This window comes from Gossypium arboreum, chromosome 10 (assembly GCF_025698485.1).
Source record: "Gossypium arboreum isolate Shixiya-1 chromosome 10, ASM2569848v2, whole genome shotgun sequence".
NCBI lineage: Eukaryota > Viridiplantae > Streptophyta > Magnoliopsida > Malvales > Malvaceae > Gossypium > Gossypium arboreum.
The window spans coordinates 115799644-115820495 of NC_069079.1; the positions used below are offsets into that span (position 1 = coordinate 115799644).

Here is a 20852-nt window from a genome sequence, read left to right on the forward strand (position 1 = left end):
ACTACTCTTAATTTTTTTTAATTAAAGCCACCACGTGTCACAACCATTGTGAGACGTGTGGCAAAAAAAGATAAAAATAAAAGTTATAAAAGTTATTAAATTTTAAATAAAATATAAAATTATTTAATTTTTTTAAAAATTAGACTTTTTATAAAAATCGTAAAATATATAGAAACATAAAAAATTATAAAATTTTACAAAGTCCTCGAAAATTAAAAAATGTAAAGAAATATAAAATTAAGTAAAAAAATTATAAAATTATTGTACCAAAAGAAATATTTTATAATTTTTCTATAACTTTATTAATTTTTATTTTTATTATTTTTGCCACATGTCATGTTTGTATTATGACACGTGATGACTTTAACGAAAAGAAATTGGGGCCGTTAACTTTAACGGTCAACATTTAAGTTAATTGTTAAAGTGTAACAACCCGTTTTTCAGTAGTGTTGGAAATAGTGGTGTTGGAAACAGTGGTTTCGAGGCCACCAAACCCGACGAGTAAATTTGTAAATATTATTATTTAATATTTACGAGTCAAATGTGATTTAAAAAAAAGTTTTTGATTTGATAATTTATGTTAAATAAGTGATTTATTGAGTTCAAGTGGTTTTAGAAGATGAGGTATCGAGACTTTGTTTTTATAAACCGAGCCGTAAATATTTTTATAAATATTTATGAGTTTCATTAAGGTGGTATTAAAGTTTTGTTAAGAAATTTTAACATTTCGATAGTTAATTAATTAAAAAGAACCAAATTAAAAAAAGTGCATTCTCGAGACTCTATTCCTGTAAATTAGAAATATTTACGAAGCTAGTTGTGTAGTTAATTAGGTTTTGGTTAGGTGAATTTGCATAAACTAAGAGTAATTAGGTATAAGGACTAAATTGCATAAAGGGTAAAAGTTGAATTATAGATTAAAGAAAAACTAAAAAGACTATAAAATTAATTATGCCATTGTTTCTTTATCAAGCGGCATAAGGTAGAATTTTTTTTTGTGAAATCATTATAAAACTTTAAGTTAATATATATTATAATATTTACTTAAGTATTAAGTATATTTATTGTATTATATTATATTATAATAAAACAAAATAATAATATAATAATGTATCATAAAACAAATAAATGAAAGAAAAAGAAATAGAAAGTGAAACGAAAAAGATGGGAAAAAGATACAAAAGGAGAAAGAAAATGTAAGGGTTTCAATTGTTTAAAGCTCAATTGGTTAGTCAATTTAGGGCGGGTTTGGGTCGACGATGCGGTGCGGTGCGGTGCGTTGCATTTAGCTTATTTTTTGTCTCACGCTACAGTATCGCTATAGTATCTAATCTCACCGCCACTACTGTTTTTACACTAACTGCAGGTAAATGCACCGCCTATCCAAACTCACCCTTAGTCCCTTTTTTCTTGTAATTTTTATGTTTTTAAAATCTCGGTATTAAATACTACACGACCCATGTCAAAATTTTAGAAATTATTAAGTTTTTAAATGTTGTTTATGTTGAATAATTTGAGTATTAGGGATTAAATTGATAGATTTTCAAGTTAGAAATGAAAAGAATTGAATTATAGAATAAATTGTAATTTTGAGTAATAGGGACTAAATTATGAAAATTTCAAAATTTAGGGAATTATGTGAAAATAGCGAGTTGAATTTAGTCCAAAGTGGAGTTTGCAAGAAAATAAAGAATTAAAGGTGATGAATAAAAGTTAGTCTTGGTTCAGGGACTAAATTGGAAATTAGGCAAATATTGAGTAAAAATTGAAATATTCAATATGAAATTGAATTGTGTTATATTGATGAATTTTAATTGTTTTAATTCTTTATCTAATGTCATACTGGAATCCTCGATTAAAAAGGGGAAAGATAAAGTCGACATCGAATAGCTTGGAATTCCTAGTTTGTATTTCTATAATCCGAATCTAGTTATTAATTGTTGAAAATTTTATTTAATGTATATGGTAAGTGTTGAGGTGAGTAGTTGATAGTTTGATAAGATATATATATTGAATGGATTGACTGTTGAATTGAAATGAATATATGTGTAATTATGTGATTATATGAAAAATTAGTATTGGATATTGATTATATCTGAAATGTAAATTAAACCCTATTAAGTATATCGGGCTGAGTCAGATATAGATGACATGCCATAGGATTGGAAGAGTTCAGGGATTTCTTCGACTTCGAGTCGATGAGACACTGAGTGTCAATTTACTACTTCGAATTAATTCAATGATGCACTGGGTGCCAATTTACTTCGGTTTAGCTGATGAGACATTGAGTGTCAATTTAGTACTTCGAATTATCCGATGAGGCATTGGGTGCCAAACTGGTGTGTTTTGGTTGGATCCGTGTATCCATCCGAGTTTGAGTCGTGTTAATAGGGGTAAATGAATAATAAAGTATTATAATTGATATTGAAATGATATGATATGAGAAATGGAAATGAAATAGTGAATTGAAGATAGAATGTGAAATATATTATGAAATATATGGAATATATGAGTGATATACTCATGAAATGATTATGGAATGGATAATGAAATTGTATAAGGAAATGTGAAGAGTTATTTTATATAGCAAGTACGAAAATTGAGATATTTGTGAAACAAATAAAATATGATAAGTTATTGTAATATTTATATTTTAATTGTATATTTGTTAATTTCTTATTTTAAATATTCGGATTATAGAAATACCACTGAGTTTTAGTCAGCATATGGTTTTGTTTTCCGTGCGCAGATTAGGTACTAAGTTTTGATCGCCAATTCAGCATCCAACAACAATCTCGAACTCAAATGTGGTGATGTTTATCCTTTGTGTCGGCATGTACCTAGGGTGTCTAAATATTAATCATTTTGTGGTTTGATTGTAAATGAAGTTATAAGTTTAATTTTGGTTGGTTTTATACATATAAATATGTGTTTATTTTTGAAGCCATATTATGACATGGTAAATTGAACTAAATCTAGATAGGTGCATGTGAATTTAATTCTATGTTTAAGTGCTCATGAACTAGACAAATTGATTTGGATTTGGTATGTTTATAATTTGGATTAAAATGATGCTTTGATGACTTGTTTTGATGATATGAAATGTTTGAAAATTCTGTCTGTTTGATCTGTTAACTTCGGTAATGCTTCATAACTCAGTTCCGACTAGGGATACGGGTTGGGGGTGTTACATAAAGTGTCTTTTTGATGCATTTTATAATTTTTTTATTATTTTTATAAAATTTTATATTTTCCACAATTTTTATTTTATATTTTTTAATTTTTAATAAATTTTAAATATTAGTTATTGTACTCAATCAAAAGCATATAGGTTGTACAACCGTCTTACTGGCAAGTTTATTTATTAAAAGGATGTAGTATTTGATAAAAACGCCAGTTGGGATTAGGGTGAAGGACAGGAAAAACAAGAGATTCACATGCCTTTTGAAATCTCTCAAGACAAAAGACAAGAGTCAAATCCTCACCAACAAAGACAACAAGTTCAACAACACCAAGCAAAAACTCTTCATCTACAACTCTTTAAGAGTTTTCAACTAAGCCAATCCCACAAAGAAGATCAGTGAGGGCTAGAAAGCCAAATCCCAAATATGCTTATGGAATTTATGCATGTTGTCAATTTGCTTTTGCTAATTCAAATCCTATACATTATGAAAAAGAAGCTGAAGAAGAAAAATAGCAGATAGCAATATAGTGAGATGAAAGCTATCGAGAAGAATGAAACTTGATGTTGAGGATTAATTCAAAGTAGTAGGTTGTTTAGTTGGCCAAGTATCTTGGTAGAATCTTTGTTAGTTCCAGATTTTATTTTTAGTTTAATTGAATAAGTTGTTAGCTATTTTTGTGTTAACGTAGTTTCTTTGTAAGCCTATAAATATAGGCATTTATGCTTTGTTTTTATCAATTCAGTGTTCATCAATAATAGGACAACTTTGATGCATATTATAATTGTATCTTTCACGTTTCTTTCTTCAACAAATTTGGAATTAGAGCAAGGTTCGATCTTTTAGGCAATTGAGTGAAAGTTAGGTTTGGGTCCATGGGTATTTGAGAGAAACACCTTTTTTGGGTCTTTGAGAAACACAAAAGAAGAGAGTGTGTGTTCTTGCAATGGCATCAGCTGGTTTTTCTTCCTTTCAACCACTCATACCCATTTTCAATGGTGAGAAATATCAATGGTGGAATATCAAAGTGAATGCATTGCTCAGATCACAAGAGCTATGGGACTTGGTCGAGTACGAGTTCGCTGACGTATTTGAACCTGATGAAGAAGAAGAAAAGAGATTGAAAGAGACTAAGAAAAACGATGCTAAGGCATTGTTCATTATTCAACAAGCGATTCATGACTCTATTTTCTCACAATTTGCTGCAGCAACCACATCGAATGAAGCATGGTCAATTTTGTAGAAAGAGTATCAAAGTGATTCAAAGGTTACAGTGGTGAAATTACAATCACTACGTCGTGATTTTGAAACCTTGATGATGAAGAATGGTGAATCAATTGTTGATTTTTTATCACAAACAAGAGCAATAGTCTACCAATTGCGCTTTTACGGCGAATAAATTTCAGATGAGATAATTGTAGTGAAAGTTTTGCGAAGCTTGACGATAAAATTTGATTATGTTGTGGCTGTTATAAAAGAATCCAAAGATCTGTCAGTTCTCTCAGTTGACGAACTGATGGGGTCTCTTTAATCTCATGAGGCAAGAATCAACAAACAACAGAAAAGAGCAAAGAGTAGGCATTTCAAGTTAAGGAGACATTCACAAATCAAGGCAACAATGACCATTCAACAAACAATGATTGAGGAAGAGGAGGATTTCGTGGTTGTCGTGGCTGTGGTTATGGTAGAGGCAGAGGGAGAGGATGGAATGATGGACAGAAGCAATACAATGAGCAAGGTAACATAAAATATGGCATAAAATGTTATCATTGCAACATATATGGGCATATAAAAACTGATTGTTGGTATAAGGATAAAAAAATTAACTTTGCAGCAGAAAGTGATGAGGAAAACAAGCTTTTTATGGCTTGTATTGATGCTAACCATAAGCCAAGTGATTTGTGGTTTGTGGATAGGGGCTGTTCGAATCATATGACAGGCACCAAATCCTTGTTCAGGGTGCTTGATGAGTCACAAAAGATAAAGGTGCAGCTTAGGAACAAAAGGGAGATGCAAGTTGAAGGAAAATGCACGGTGAAATTTTTTACTAGCTATGGAGAAGGAAAAATTTTAGACAATGTTCAATTTGTTCCTGATTTAGGATACAATTTATTGAGGGTTGGACAACTAATGACTGGTAGATATTCTGTCATATTTGATGATGATGCATGTATCATCAAAAACAAAAAGTCAGGCAAACAAGTCCATGAACAAGATGTTTCCGTTGGATGTTTCAAACATATGGAGAACTTTGTTCTTGCTACAAGTGCAAAGGATGACTCGAAGCTATGGCATTTGAGGTATGGACATTAAAGGCCAGAAATTGCTAAATGAAAAAGATATGATTCTTGGACTACCAAAAATTGGCTCTCTTGATTTATGTGAAAGGTGCATTTATGGAGCAGCAAAACGGGTCTTGCGGTACATTGCTAGAACTTTGGAGTATGGCATTTGGTACTCAAAAACTTCAAATTTTAGACTGTGTGGGTTCACAGATATTGATTGGGCAAGTTCTTTAGATGATAGAAGAAGTGTATTAGCAAATATTTTCACTCTAGGTTCAGGGGTGATCACTTGAAGTTTAGCTATTTTAGAAGTCTACTTGGTGTCTGCAACTTTGAATTAAGGGAGAGTGTTGAGGATTAATTCAAAGTAGTGGGTTGTTTAGTTGACCAAGTACTTTGGTAGAATCTTTGTTAGTTCCAGATTTTATTTTCAGTTTAATTGAATAAGTTGTTAGCTATTTTTGTGTTAAGGTAGTTTATTTGTAAGCCTATAAATATAGGCATTTATGCTTTGTTTTTATCAATTCAGTGTTCATCAATAATAGAACAACTTTGATGCATATTGTAATTGTCTCTTTCACGTTTCCTTTTTCAACACTTGAGAGATAGTTGATTTACCAAAAGGTAAAGCAATTAGCTTGAAGTGGGTGTTTAAAATCATATTTGTTGCAAATGGAAGCATATAAAAGCACAAACTTGTCTTGTGGAAAAAGGTTATATGCAACAATATGGTGTTGATTTCAAAGGAAACTTTATTCTAGTAGCTCGATTTGAAACCTTGAGGCTTGCTCTTGCATTTGCTATACAGTTATAATGGCATGTTTATCAATTTGGTGTCAAGTTGGCCTTTTTCAATGGAGAATTATAAGAAGAGGTCTATGTAGCACAATCAGAAGATTTCATCAATAAAGGCAACGAAATAAATGTGTACAAGCTAAAAAAAGAAAGTGTTGTATGGATCAAAGCAGGCCCCTCTCGAGCAATGTATAATAAGACCAATGGGTATTTTTATAAAAAAAGGTACATGAGAAGTGTGAATAAGCCCACCTTGTATGTGAAAATAGAAAGTACAAATGATTTCATCATTGTTTGCCTTAATGTTAATGATATCATTTACACTATCTCATCTAGCTCTCTTGAAGATGAGTTTAGGACTCAAATGATGAATCAAATCATGAATTCGGACATAGGTTTATTGCATTATTTCCTTGGCCTTGAAGTCCAACAAGATACTATAGAAATTTTATTTCATAAAGGAGATATGCCAGGGACCTGCTAAGTAAATTTGGCATGCTTAATAGCAAGTCTGTAGCTACCCCATGAATATTAATGGCAAATTGCAACAAGAAGATGGAGAAGAGATGAAAGGTGCTAGAAGGTTTTAGAAACATTGGTTGGAGGTTTGTTTTCTACTAGTGACCATATAGCTATATAATTTTGCATTTATCCATAACTCGTTATTACCAACATAAACTCGATCCGTACTTCAACATATTTTTCTCTTTCGATTCTTACAATGTTCCTTGTTTGTATCAATATCATTTATGTTCTAATCCTAAACCTGATATTTTACATTAGATATGATGTTTTTTTACTTTTTTTTAGGCTATATCATAAAGGATAGCCCCTTTATTATCAATATATAATTCTGCAACAATTTGTATTGCAGGAATATGATTCAAACCATGGCTTTTATAACAATACCCAGACCTCTTTCCCTGCTAGCAAGCTCGACAAAAGATTCATGGAGCTCAGCAAGTGTACATTGTTCTTATTCCAAAAAGAGCTCCCGTTTCTCTACCAATAGCAAAGGATTAAACAGAGATTGCAAGACGATATTTTGGAATGTCGGTTCTTTTCGCCGTCAATATTTATCACAATTGACTGCAATGCTGATGACGTTTAAAGATGATGGTAGAGATGGAAGTGAAGCGAAATATGATCCTGAATCCTTCTCAAAATTACTGTTCCAAGTACCCATTTCTGAGATGAAGTTTTTGTCTAAACTTGCCTTCTTGTGTAACATAGCTTATGTGATTCTAAAAATCGAGGTGTGCTTTTTCTTCTTTTGAAATTATATTTCACAATATTATTTGGGTGTTCACTAAACTTGTTACATGGATTCCTAAATTTTAATCTTTTAGGCTCACATACTCTAGAAATTCAAACATGATAGGCTTGTCAAGTAAGCGAAGTATGGAAATCTCAAACTTTTCAGGGTATTTATTTGAGAAGGTACTATGGCCTATACTTGATAGCGTCCTCTTTAGAAACTAAAACAGAGGCAACATCAAGCACTAAAGCAAAGCTTGAGGAATTTGGTTCAGAGAAAGCCATGGGTTTTGAGCGAAAGCACCATCGAATCCACTCACCGAAGGACCAATTATTATCAATGGCCGCCCATCAATCATTTCATTCATCTCCGTTCGAATGGATTATTTGCGATGATCCAATCAGGCATACTAGGATTTTTGTGATTCAGGTATTTCCCTTTACCCTTCTATTTATCTTAGTCGGAAAAAACTCTCAACAATTTAAATGGTATTCATTGACGCATCATTATTCGGATGTAACAAATGTTATAACAGTCAATTACAGTGAATATTACATTATGATTGGTATTTAAGTCCTACTTCATATGAATATGCATTTTATGATTAAGAGGTATATGAGAATTAACCAAATATTTGACAACATGAAATATATATTGAATAGATGAAAACATTTTATTATAATACTCTAAGAAACATCATATTCGAGTCTCATCAATAATTTTATTTGATGTGTGATTTGTATGTACCGCTTTTAACTCTTTATAAAACATATACTTTTAACTTTCTCTAACAATAAAATCACATTAAAATACATAAAATAAAATCAGATATAATTAAAAGTAAAACACATCAAGACATGATTGGAGAAGTTATGAAATTTTTTATTTTAATTTTTAGCATAAATACAAAGTCATCGATAAGCAATTTAACAATAACCTTTTTTTCTTTTTTATATTTGAATTTTTAATTTAAAATATGAATATTTAATTAAAAATATCAAATATATATTTTAGTATCTATTGTTATATAAAAAATATTTATCAATGGGGAAACAAAGACATAGTAACTACCATGATACCTAAAACTTGCAGGGCCCAGACTCCTTGACATCTTGGTGGCGAGTCCTCTTCTTTCATCCAACTAAATTTAAGGTAAACATTACTCTAATCTCATCACACAACATTGAATGAGAACTTAATCACTTAGCCCCCCAACAAAATTTAAATCATTTTCAATCTATTTCTTCCTTGCAGGGGAAACTAGACGTGTTTGTTCACAGAGGAATGTATGAAGCCGCAAAGGTTATATATGAAAAAGTGATCCCACACGTTGTGGACTTTTTACAAACACATGGTGAGCAAGCTAGGTTTCAATTCACCGGTCATTCGCTAGGCGGAAGCATTGCTGTACTCGTTAGCTTGATGCTGTTAATCAGGAATGTGGTGAGATGTTCGATGGTTGAGCCCGTTGTGACCTTTGGGTCACCATTTGTGTTATGTGGAGGCCGAAAGTTACTTGATGAATTGAAGTTGGATGATGCCCAGATTTACAATGTCATAATGCATCGAGACATTGTCCCTAGAGGCTTCTCCTGCAATATTCCTGGTTTTCTTATCTCAGTTCTCAAGCTTTTCAAGCGTTCCTTACATTCACACACTTGTCTAAATGAAAATGTAAGTATAAATACATTTTTTTTCCCAACAACATCATAAACAGTTTTGGTTAAAATCAATCATTACAATAATTAACTAGTCTGAATATTTAGAAAAAATTCGTACATAATTTTACAGTTGTGAAACTCAAAGCTTTCTTATAATTGAAAAGGAGAATGGAGTTATCCAAATTCTGGTAGTTATAATATAATACTCTTTTATTCAATTAATGAAAATATACTTGGCAACTAATACAATTTGAGTTTCTTATAGATATTTCTTTCTTGATAGTTATTAGATTAAGTATTGTAAAAATAAGCAATCCTAATTAATAGTTATAAAATTAGAGAAAGACAGTTTAGTAAACATTTCATGTTGAGGTGTGGTAGATTGTATTTAAAATTAATAAATACAAATTATATTCATATTTAATATTCAAATTTAGTGACTTCAAATGTTGGTTTAAATAGAGTGATTCTATTTGTCTGTTATAGATCTATAATAACAGAGATCATTATTGTAAATTTACCATGAAACTCATATCGTAAATTTTCATCTAATGAAGAAAATGAGAATATGCTCAAAAAAGAAAGAAAATGAGAATCAAATCAACAAAATTAAAAGACATATAACAAGTGCATGTTTATTACTTTTATGCATATTTTAGTTTACATTCTTTCACATAACTAATTATGAAGTTCATAAATCTAATAAATTCAAATTAATTAGGCTAAGTTATCAAATTAAATTAATTTATTTACAATAAGTTGTTAAATTCAAGTAATCAATTTATAAGTTTATGATGTAGAATATTTAATTAACAAACTTAATAATTTATTGAATTTATATATTTATTCCAATCATTGAAGATTATTTCATTTAAGAAAATATGATTAATAGATTTTTTATGTGACATTTAAATATTTTATTGAAATAACATTTTAATTAAGATCATTTTATTTAATAAATTATAATTAATACACTTATATGAAATAGCTATAATTTTAGCTAAAATTTTAGATAATATGTTATTATAGAGAACTAATTTAATAAAGAATGAATTTTATAATTATGTTTGTTACTTTAACAAGTGAAAAACTGTTATAAATTATTAAAATAAAATATAAAAATTAGTTCTACTAAAAACTTGATTGTTATAACGAAATTTTGTGGAGCGTAGCTGTTATAAAGACAGTTTATTTTTATTTAATTTGATGCAGAAATTTATGTACTCTCCGCTAGGAAATCTGTTGATTCTCCAACCAAATGCAAAATCATCACCTGGGCATCCATTGCTTCCTCCTGGGACTGCTTTTTATGCTTTAGACACCACCGGATGTAAAGACACTTCCAATGCTGCCATCAATGGCTTCCTTAATTCTCCTCGCCCACTTCAAACTCTATTTGATCCAAAAGCCTATGGAGATGATGGAACTGTATCATTGAATCATGACTCTAGCAGCTATTTAAAAGCCATTAATGGGGTTTTAAGGCTCCATATAACGGCCACGATTGTCCCAAAGCTAAGAGAAAAGAAAAGCTTGTTATAGCCATTGCTTGTGTCACCATCTCCGCATTCATGGCAGCATGAAAGAAATCCAAAACCAACAAATTAGGTTTTATGATATTAAAGACGAATCTTATAGGGGTTTGTATACTAGCTAGAGTTGGTATTAATATATAAATGTTTACTTTATTTTCATCCGGTTATATTTTATTTTTATATAAGTAAATATTTAAAAATTTTTATGTAGAAAATAAATTAAACTTTAATTGAAATGAGAACGTTAAAGTTTTGTAGACAACTTAAGTTCATATCCCTAATGTTGGAGTATTGATTTTTATAACTTTTATATAAAAAGCTTATAGTTACAAAATGCCTTTAAGAAAAAAAAAACAATTTAACTTTTACACTAAATTTGCATTCAATTGAATTTTTATCGTTAATTAAAAAATTAATCAAGCTCTTTTATTAATGATTTTCATTTTGATCACATCGACCATTAAAATCATTTGATGAACCGATTAAATGGTGACACGTGACAAATCAGTTCAATCTTATATTTTTCTCATAAAATTTATAACAAATTAAAATATTAAAATTTATAATAAATTATAAAATTTTATAAAATTAGTAAAACATATTTAAAATTTTATAATGACTTATAAAACTTATAAATAATATAAAAATATCTAACAAATTATAAAATTTATAAAAAAAGTCATTTAAACCCTTAAAATCATAATTAACACGACATCAGACCATCTGCTGGATAATGGGAATAGTTGTTAAATCGTTAGGGTCATTTCATGTTGAAGAAAATGTTCTCCATCTTTCACAAATAAAGCGATAATTGTACGACCCTCTCCTTTTATTGATAAATTAATTTTTCAAATTTTTATCTCTAATTTTTTAAGTATAGTGCAATAGTTTGAATCTTAAAATTTGAAAATTGTTTGCTAAGTATTGTATGATATAAATCATTTTTTGTATAGTTAGATACTGTCAAACCAAAATTTCATTATGCATCGGTTACAAATATTAGCATGTGTCAGCATGAATATTCTAACTAAGGTTTTCAAAACTAGACCAATGGTCAAATCGGTCAAGCCACTATTTGATGGTTTGATCGGTTCGTCTTGTTTAATTATAAAAATCATTAAAAATATTAAAAATAAAAATTTTGGTTCAACTGATCCGTACCAATTCTTGGGTTCAACCAATCTAATGGCTTTTTTCGGACAAGTACCCTTGCAGAGTCTTGATCCGATCAACAGATCCGGTCCAATTCAAACAACATTGGTTCTGACAACTATACCAATTATCCAACCGTTGGTTTAATGTCACATATTCACTTTGATTTTAGGAGTTTAGTTTCCAAAATAAGCAACCAATAAATGAATTTTTATATATTTTAATATTTTATAATTTTATTAAAAATTGGGATTATTTATAATTTATTAGAATTTTTATAAGTTTTATAAAATTTATAAGCTTTTATGAATTTTTATAATTTTTATAAGTTTATAGAAAGTTTTAAATATTTTAAATATGTTTTATATTATTTTATAATATATTAGAATTTTTATAATATTTATAAGTTTTTTGAATTTTTATAATTTACAAGTTTATATAAAATTTTGATTTTTGATATTTTAATTTTATTTTCATGCTTTCTTTTTATAATTTTATAATATTTTGTTCTTTTATACTTTTTATGGATTGGGTTTTCAATTAATTTTGACCATCCACATAGTCAAAAGACGAAAATCAATAATAAAGGGGTTTAATTAATTTTTTATTAACAGTAGGGCTAATCTTGTATATCCATAAAGCTATATAAAATATATAATTAAAATATAAATATAAATACACTCTTACTAATATATATATATATATTTCAATTATAAAAGCTATCCAAAGGGATAGCTTGATTGAAAGTTGGACATGACTAAATTTCTTAGCCAACACAGGTTTTAAATGATTTTAAGAAAATAATTATGGTAAGGTGCAATTAAATATTTAAAGAGTTTTCCTTTTAAAAGTTAAAATGAAATATCTAAAGTAATTTTTTATAATTTAAAAGATATAATGGTATATTTGTTATGAATATCTTATTAACTGGATGTTTATCATAATTAAGATAAAGTTTTAATATACTTTAGATTCTAATAGTTGTTAGAATTAGCTCTCTACTTCTTTTATATTTTTATGCCAATAAATAGAGATTCTGATGAAGCATTATAATCATCTTTTTTTATCAATAAAGTACATTTTCTATTGCTTTCATATTTTTTTTTGTTCTTTATTTTCTCCATCTCTCTTTTAAAATCTTTCAAAGTCGTCCCCCAAATGCAATTCCTCTTTCATCTTAAACTTTCACCCTTACAACTTCACCTTCAGGATGTTGAAAGATTCAATCTCATAATGGATCATGGTGATGATAATGATGTTAAAGATTTTCAAGTATATTTTATTTATTATATCATGTTTATTATAATTGGAGACTAATCATGACTTCATGAATAGATATATTTTAATTTGAAATCCACGCATGTTTTGCGATGGTGATTATGAAATAAAGAATCAATAGAGACATTTAGAAGTCTGTCCTACCAGATTTGTTGCATTCTTTGAAGTGAATGCAAACATAAAGAAAATTAAAAATATAATCATGGACCACTAAAAGTAGAAACATAGTAAAAAATAAGAGAACAATGAGAGTTTTCAAGATAACTCTTTAAAGGATAAAGACAACTTATGTTATCAATGTGATATGAAAGATTATTGGCCACATATGTGGCATATGCCTAAATATTTTGTTTTGTTAATATTCTTTGAGGAAGGATATGAGAATATAGTAATAAATTCTATCATTATAAATAGAAAGTATTTATCTTATTTGGTACTAAAACAAACAAATATTGTTCTAATATTTGATAGTACAAAATTAGTCGAAAGCTCTAGAAGAGCTAATATATTAATATCTTGTGATGATTAATCCATTAGTTTTCAAATATATTTATAATGGATCTTATATTGAGATTGTGAATGAGGAAAATATTATATTTCATATGAATCACTATTTCTATAAATATTTATTTTGAAAGGATGAAAAGAGAGGATTGTGTTATTAATTTATATTTATTTTATAATCTTTGTGATATTCTTTTATCATCATCCTCATTAAGGGTGGAAGCAAAATATTTAATTGTGAAAGATCTATTTATAAGCAATTAAATATGATAATTCTATCTAAAGCTCGTTATGGTTGGATGCACCTAAAGTTAAATTTTTTATTATAGATATTTGAATATTTTGGCATATTCCTTAAAGCGAATATTGCATATAATTGTTTGGAAATTATATATATTTTGTTGACTTAGTGATATTATAACATTCACATTGATTTAGACATTTCCACTAGTAAATGTCACAATAGCACTTATATGTGGATACAAAGTAAAAGAATAATAGTAAAATTATTAATTTGTTACAATTTAGTACAATTGAAACACATGTTAAAGTAAACCAGAAGTTTACTAATACAAATGCATTTACTACTTGGTGTGACCAATTAGACCATCCTAGATCATATATAATGCGAAAAATAATTAAGAATTCATATAAACATTCATTAAAGAATCAGAAGATTCTTTAATTTAAAAGAAGTCTCATAGTTGCTTGTTCTCAATAAAAATTAATTATTAGAAACTCACTAGCTAAAGTTAAGATTTAATTTCTTGCATTTCTGAAACGAATATGGGTCCATTCTTCCACCATGTGGATAGTTTTGATATTATATGATTTTGGTAGATGCATCTACAAAATAATCACATATGTGTTATCAATTTGCAATTTGTCATTTGCAAGATTGTTTGTTTAAATAATTAATTTCAGATCATGCAATTAAGACAATTCATCTTTCTAATACTGATGAGTTTATATCTCAATATTTTATTGATTGAGTTGGAAAAACTTTTGTAAAAGTTTGCGTATAATGGTTTAGAGAAATTATTGATTGAACACCTCTGATTAATGCCTAAACTACTTATGAAAATTAAACTTCCTATTTCAACATGAAATTATGTTGATTTACATGTTGTACGCACAAGCCAATCAATTATAAATACTCCCCATTACAATTGGTTTTTGATCAAGAGCTAAACATTTCTCATCTTTGAATTTTTGTATTTGCATATATGTTCCAATTGCTCCACCACAATATAAAAAGATGAGTGAATACTCAAAGAAAGTTGAGAATATATATTAAGTACAAGTTTCTTTATATTATTAAATGTTTTGAATGTATTCGATATTCAATTATGACATGATTTGTGATTACAATTTTGATTCGATAGTTTTCCCGACATTAGGGGGAGAGAAATAATAACTTGTAATAAGTTAGAGGGAGAGTAATTTGAACCAGAAGTTCAATAAGGAAAACTCATTACAAGTTAACTGTTAGATGTATTTCCCAACTTAATGACAAAAACCAAGTGTTATATATCATCTAATATTTTAATTTGAATCAAAGTCCCAATAGGACAATCAGTTAGAATAAATAATAGATTGATCGGTTCCAAAGATGAAAATTCTTCTAGATGGTCATATAGTGGAGGCGAGTGCTCCAAAAGAGACCTAAGACATAACTAATAAGTAAAACTTCAAAAGAGATTCAGGTACCTGAAACTGAATTTTAAAATAATGAAAATAAGAGATCTCGATAAGTTACGTCAATTCGAGAAAATGTGAAACCGAATAATAAATGTGGTTGACAATGATTTGCATGCAATGTTATTATTGAAATAATGAAATAAAAGAAAGATCTTGAACTAATCTATTGAGAAATATAAATATGGAATAAATTGATCAAAATAGAAAGACGCAACTCAAGTACAATTAAATTCGTGGAGGTTTTGGACCAATAGTCCAAATATCTAAAGGTATAAAGCCAGTGAGGGTGCAATTGAAATAGTTTTGCAAAAGCGGAATAAAAATATGAAATTTTTCGCTTAGTCCTAGCATTGATTATGAAAAGATATAATATTTTTTTTGTGGTGGATGCAATAACCTTTATATATATTATTAAATTAACAATTCATAAAAGATTTAACTTGGTCTAATGGTTATTGTTACAACCTTTTATGAATCACTATATAGTAAAGTTTATATTAAAATCCTTAAAGAATTTAGGATGCTAGAAGCATATTGAAATTCTCGAGAAATTGTTCATTTATATGAATTGAAATAATTTGAACATATGTGGTAAATTTGACTTAGTGAATAGTAGTTGAAGGAGGATTATAAAATTATCCAAAATACCTATTTGTGTTTTTATAAAAGAATCATGATTAAAGGTTGTTATGATTATTGTTGAATATCCTGAAGAAATCAAAATATATTTTCCCAAATTTCCCTCACTCATGACTTTTAAAAGAATGGTAATATAAATGCTTAGCAAATACATTCAAATAGTCATTTGAAAAATTAGTATTCAAGATTGAATATGTAGAATATGAGAAAATATATGATGTTTTCATGAGGGGTAGTAAATACGCGTTACACTCTTTTTCCCTTAATCGAGGTTTTGTCTCATTGGGTTTTCCTAGTAAGGTTTTTAATGAGGCAGCATATTATGCGTATTATAGATTGTGTATTCTTTTTCCTTCATTAGGTTTTTATCTCATAGGATTTTTCTTAATAAGGTTTTAACTATGCACATTATCTATCAATGGACATTCAAGGGGGAGTAGTGTTATGAATATGTTATTAAGTGGATGTCCATCATGATTAAGATAAAGTTTTAATGCACTTTAAATTTTAATAGTTATTAGAATTAGATCTTTATTTCTTTTATACTTCTTATGCCTATAAATAGAGACTCTGATGAAGCATTGTAATCATCCCTTTTGATCAATAAAGTACATTCTGTATTGCTTTCATATTTTCTTTGTTCTTTATTCTCTACATCTCTATTTATTTTATAACAAGATTTAGTTTTTAATATTTATATTTTTGTAAATATGGTTTTTTTAGTTAAATTTGATCTCTTAATATTTTTAAAAAGACGAAATTGACCAGCAACCTTTTAAAATGAGCCTAATTGCTTTTTTTAACAAAAATACTTACTAATAATTTTTTTTTTAATGTGATAACCCGCATGGTAATCCACATGTAGTTCGTGCTAATTTTTTTGAATATTTATGAACTTTATATAATTTTTTGAACTGTGAATTGTGATTTTTTTAAATACTTTTATAATTTTAAATTAATTATTAATGTGGCATACAGATAAATAATGTTGTGTTAGCATGAAGTAAATATGGACTACCACGTGAATTGTCATGCCAACATTGTTATCAATTAATATTTTAGCTAGCATTTTTGTTAAAAATAATTTGACTCTTTTTGATATATTAATAGCCAAAGTTAGTTAAAAAATTAAGTGTCAAATTGACAAAAGGAATTTGAAAATAATGTGTTTTAAGTTCAAATCCTACCATAGTAAAATTTTATAAAAAGGAATATAGAAACACGAAAAAATGCCTTTGTTTTAGTTTTTTTTATTTTGTAAAAGTTTAAATAATTGTATAAATACACAAACCATTGATAACAAATAAATTTAAACATTTTCTTTAAAAAAAGTCAAATTTTGGGTAAAAGTAACATGAAGGTCCTCAGATTAGAGTCATATTATATTTTTTTCCTTTACTCAAAAAATAGAAAAATTAATCCATATACGTTAGATTAAAGAAAACTAGTCATTTCTGTTAAAAATCTATTTCTACTATTAAAAACTGATATGGCTAACAAAGTAACCAAAAAGTTACACATGGCGTGCCATGTGTACCTTATTTTGGTGTACAAGGACCATATTTTAACAGTAAAAATAGATAGAATTTTTAACAGAAGGACTAGTATGCTTTTTAATTTAATGTCAAGCACTAATTTGCCTATTTTTTAGTAGAGAAGCAAAATGCAATTCGACTCCTAATACAAGGGCATCTATAGTACTTTTATCTCAAATTTTGCTATTAGTTTTTATACTATGCGTAGATTGCAGGTTTATTCTTTATATTCTAATTTGGTCATTTTTAATCTATTTATTCTTTAAAATTTGAAAATTTAATCATAACCCAAACAATGGTCATTAAATTGGCTAAATTAGCCAAAAATGTTGAAAAAAAATAATTTTCAAAATAACACAAATGGTCGTTATGCAATCACGGGTTAAAGCATAACTCGGGGGTCAGTTGATAGTCATTAAGCAGTCACCAGTTCAAGCTTTTCGCATACTTGGAGATGATGTGTAACCTCCCAAACCCGGCCTAGTCGTTATGACCGAATTTAGAAAGCCACATTGGATCAAAATGACCCAGAAAATTTTTCGTAGTTTTCAAACATACTTTTTAAACCATTTGCGTAAATCCTTCAAAATTAGTGAAATCGAATGTTCAACTTAATTTCTCAAAAACATGAGAAATTTTAGAAATCAATGATTTCGGTATTTTGTAAAAGTTTGATCACTATTAATAACTTTCATAATTTCAATCATATTTCAAAATCATTCATTTATTTATTCAAAACTAGGAATTTGGTTATTCGTCATTATTTGAAAAACATATTAACTTCATAAATCAAATGTTTTAAAATCTCATTTGTAAACATTAATAATTTTGAAAACTAAGTCTAATTTTATTAAAACTCATTTCTCATAATTGGAATGGAAAATGTAATATTGATGATTTTTATAAAAATCTCAATGAAATTTTTACTAAAACCATATTTTGTTAAAATCAATATTTCATGTAGATTTGATAAAACATCAATAGATAATTTAAACCTAAAAAAAAGTCATATATTTGTCTAAAACTTAATTTCGTTGTTGCAGCAGAAAAGAGTATTTTTGGCAGGTTTTAATAAAAACCAAGTTTCATGCATAATCTTATTAAACACTAATTTATGTAGTTATTAAAACTTAATGTCATGCAATCAAATCATGCAGAACAGAATAAAAATTTCCAAAGTAATGTCCCATGCCACAATCCATAAACAAACTTATTACAGTCCCAAAGTAAGTATTAAACTTAATTTAAAATACTTATGTATGAAAACATACGAGAAACTCCTCCGATAGTTGTATCCAGGTCCTAACCTTGTGGTTTATTTGAAAAGTAGGAAAATTTAAAGGGATGTTTCACACCCATAACTCTATTTCATCATCAGATTTAAGGTTACAGCGTATTATCGTACTTTACAGAACAACCTAAAACAAATAGAATCAAGTTGTCAAATTAATTAATAGAATTTCTTAATAATTCAAATTGAAGCAATACATACATTTACAGGCATTAAATAGAGCCTACGATGCCTTAAAATTAATTTAGAAACAATCAGGGACCAATTCGAAACAAATTAGAAAGTTCAGGGAAAATTAAAAATTTTCAAAACAGGGGTCACACGTGTGGCCAAGTTGTGTGACACAGCACAGGCCGTGTGGTGCAGGAACATGGTCGTGTAGCCAACCATGTGATAGACCATGTACCTTTTGAAATAAATCCACACGGTCGTGTTGCAGGTCGTATGCTAGCCCGTTTAGCATTCAAAATACCCTCACACGGTCGTGTTGCAGACCAAGTGTCAGCCCGTGTGAAAACTGCACCTAACATGTTCAGGGCACACACCCTTGTGTAAAACACAACTGTGTGATGACCAATGTCTCAGGCTGTTTGTACCCAAAAATGACCCAAAACATACTTAATTCACATCCAAATGCTTAGACACCTAAACCAATTCTCAACACATAATTATAAGACTTTAAAATGCAATTTCATGACACCCAAAACATGCCAAAACAATCATCCTAAAGTCTAACCAATGTGTCATCAATGACACAATATTTCAAGTATTTACACAATTCATTTTCTTAATTAAGTATACAAGCTACAAACACATTAAACTAACTTATTTTGTATCCCAAAATGTTATACCAAAATTCAAGCCAAACTTAGCATCTTATGCTTGACCTCTAATGCTTTACCATAGAATCAAATGTGAACATCTCACTTAATTACTTATATCACATCATCATATGCACATTAACAACAACACCAACAAGTACTTATAAACATTTACAAACTAATCAATTTCTCCTATTACATGCCATATAAGCCAAATAGAATCCAAAATCTACCAAAAGATCCCTGGATAGTGTGATTCTTTGAGTTGATTCGACTGCCTGATTATCCATAAAACATTATCTACAATGAAGCAAGACAAATACAAGAGCAAGCTTTTATAAAGCTTAGTAAGTTCATAGATAAAACGATAATCTTTCGAATTTAAACACAATAAATCAAATGACAAGATTAAAGAGTAAAGTTCCTGTCACAAGGTTATTAGCAAAATTTCTGTCAATCACAGCTCACAATAGGTGAGTATTGCACACTACAACAATTAAAATCATATTCCAAGTTATCGTTTAGTAAGATCTCCAATCACCAATATCCAGTACAGATTATTATACCGACCAGAAGCCTACTAGGGCATTAAGCCCGACAATTACACCGGCACGAAGCCTGCTAGGCATTAAGCTCGATAGATACACCAGTATGAAGCCTGCTAGGCACAAGGCTCGATACATTACAGTACACCGGCATAAAACCTGCTAGGCATAAGGCCCAATACATTACAGTACACTGGTATAAAGCCTGGTAGGCACAAAGAGCTAATTCAATACACTCAATACATTTCAATTTCACTATTGACCTCCGTTAAATCAAACATTCAGTAATCACGAAACACTACAATTACTAAAGTAAAACAAGTGTTAAGGAAATTATCTATAACATACTTATATAAATGAACTTACATGACTGATTTGCAATAATGGTTTAGAGTATCTCAATCAGTAATCGACATTACATCAATTCATTATTTCCATATTCAATTACACACATCAATACAATCCAACACTATGTAATTAGGTTCATATAATACATTTAAAAATGTACTAAAATTAAACAGAACAAACTTACCTGACTAAACTGCAACAATAACAAAAGTACAAGGATTATTCAATAACTTCTCTATGCCTTGATTTTCAACCCATTCTTGATCTAGAATAAAAATTTCATTGAATTAACTAATTCCATCATTAAAATTAATTATTTTTA

At 28.6% G+C, this 20852-nt stretch overlaps 1 protein-coding gene across 2 annotated transcripts; it reads left to right on the forward strand.

The window, feature by feature from the left end:
• The first annotated feature begins 8542 nt into the window (after positions 1 to 8542).
• Positions 8543 to 10916, forward strand: LOC108487891 (phospholipase A1 PLIP1, chloroplastic-like). 2 transcript variants are annotated; one of them, XM_017792230.2, is made up of 3 exons: positions 8543 to 8672; positions 8775 to 9194; positions 10394 to 10916. In XM_017792230.2, the coding sequence occupies exons 2-3, from the start codon at positions 8805 to 8807 to the stop codon at positions 10721 to 10723; spliced, it is 720 nt and encodes a 239-aa protein (XP_017647719.2). In that variant the 5' UTR covers positions 8543 to 8672; positions 8775 to 8804; the 3' UTR covers positions 10724 to 10916. The 2 variants fall into 2 exon arrangements, with proteins under 2 accessions (XP_017647719.2, XP_052876568.1); XM_053020608.1 differs by lacking the exon at positions 8543 to 8672 and having other exon boundaries at positions 8688 to 9194.
• The last annotated feature ends 9936 nt before the right edge of the window (positions 10917 to 20852 follow it).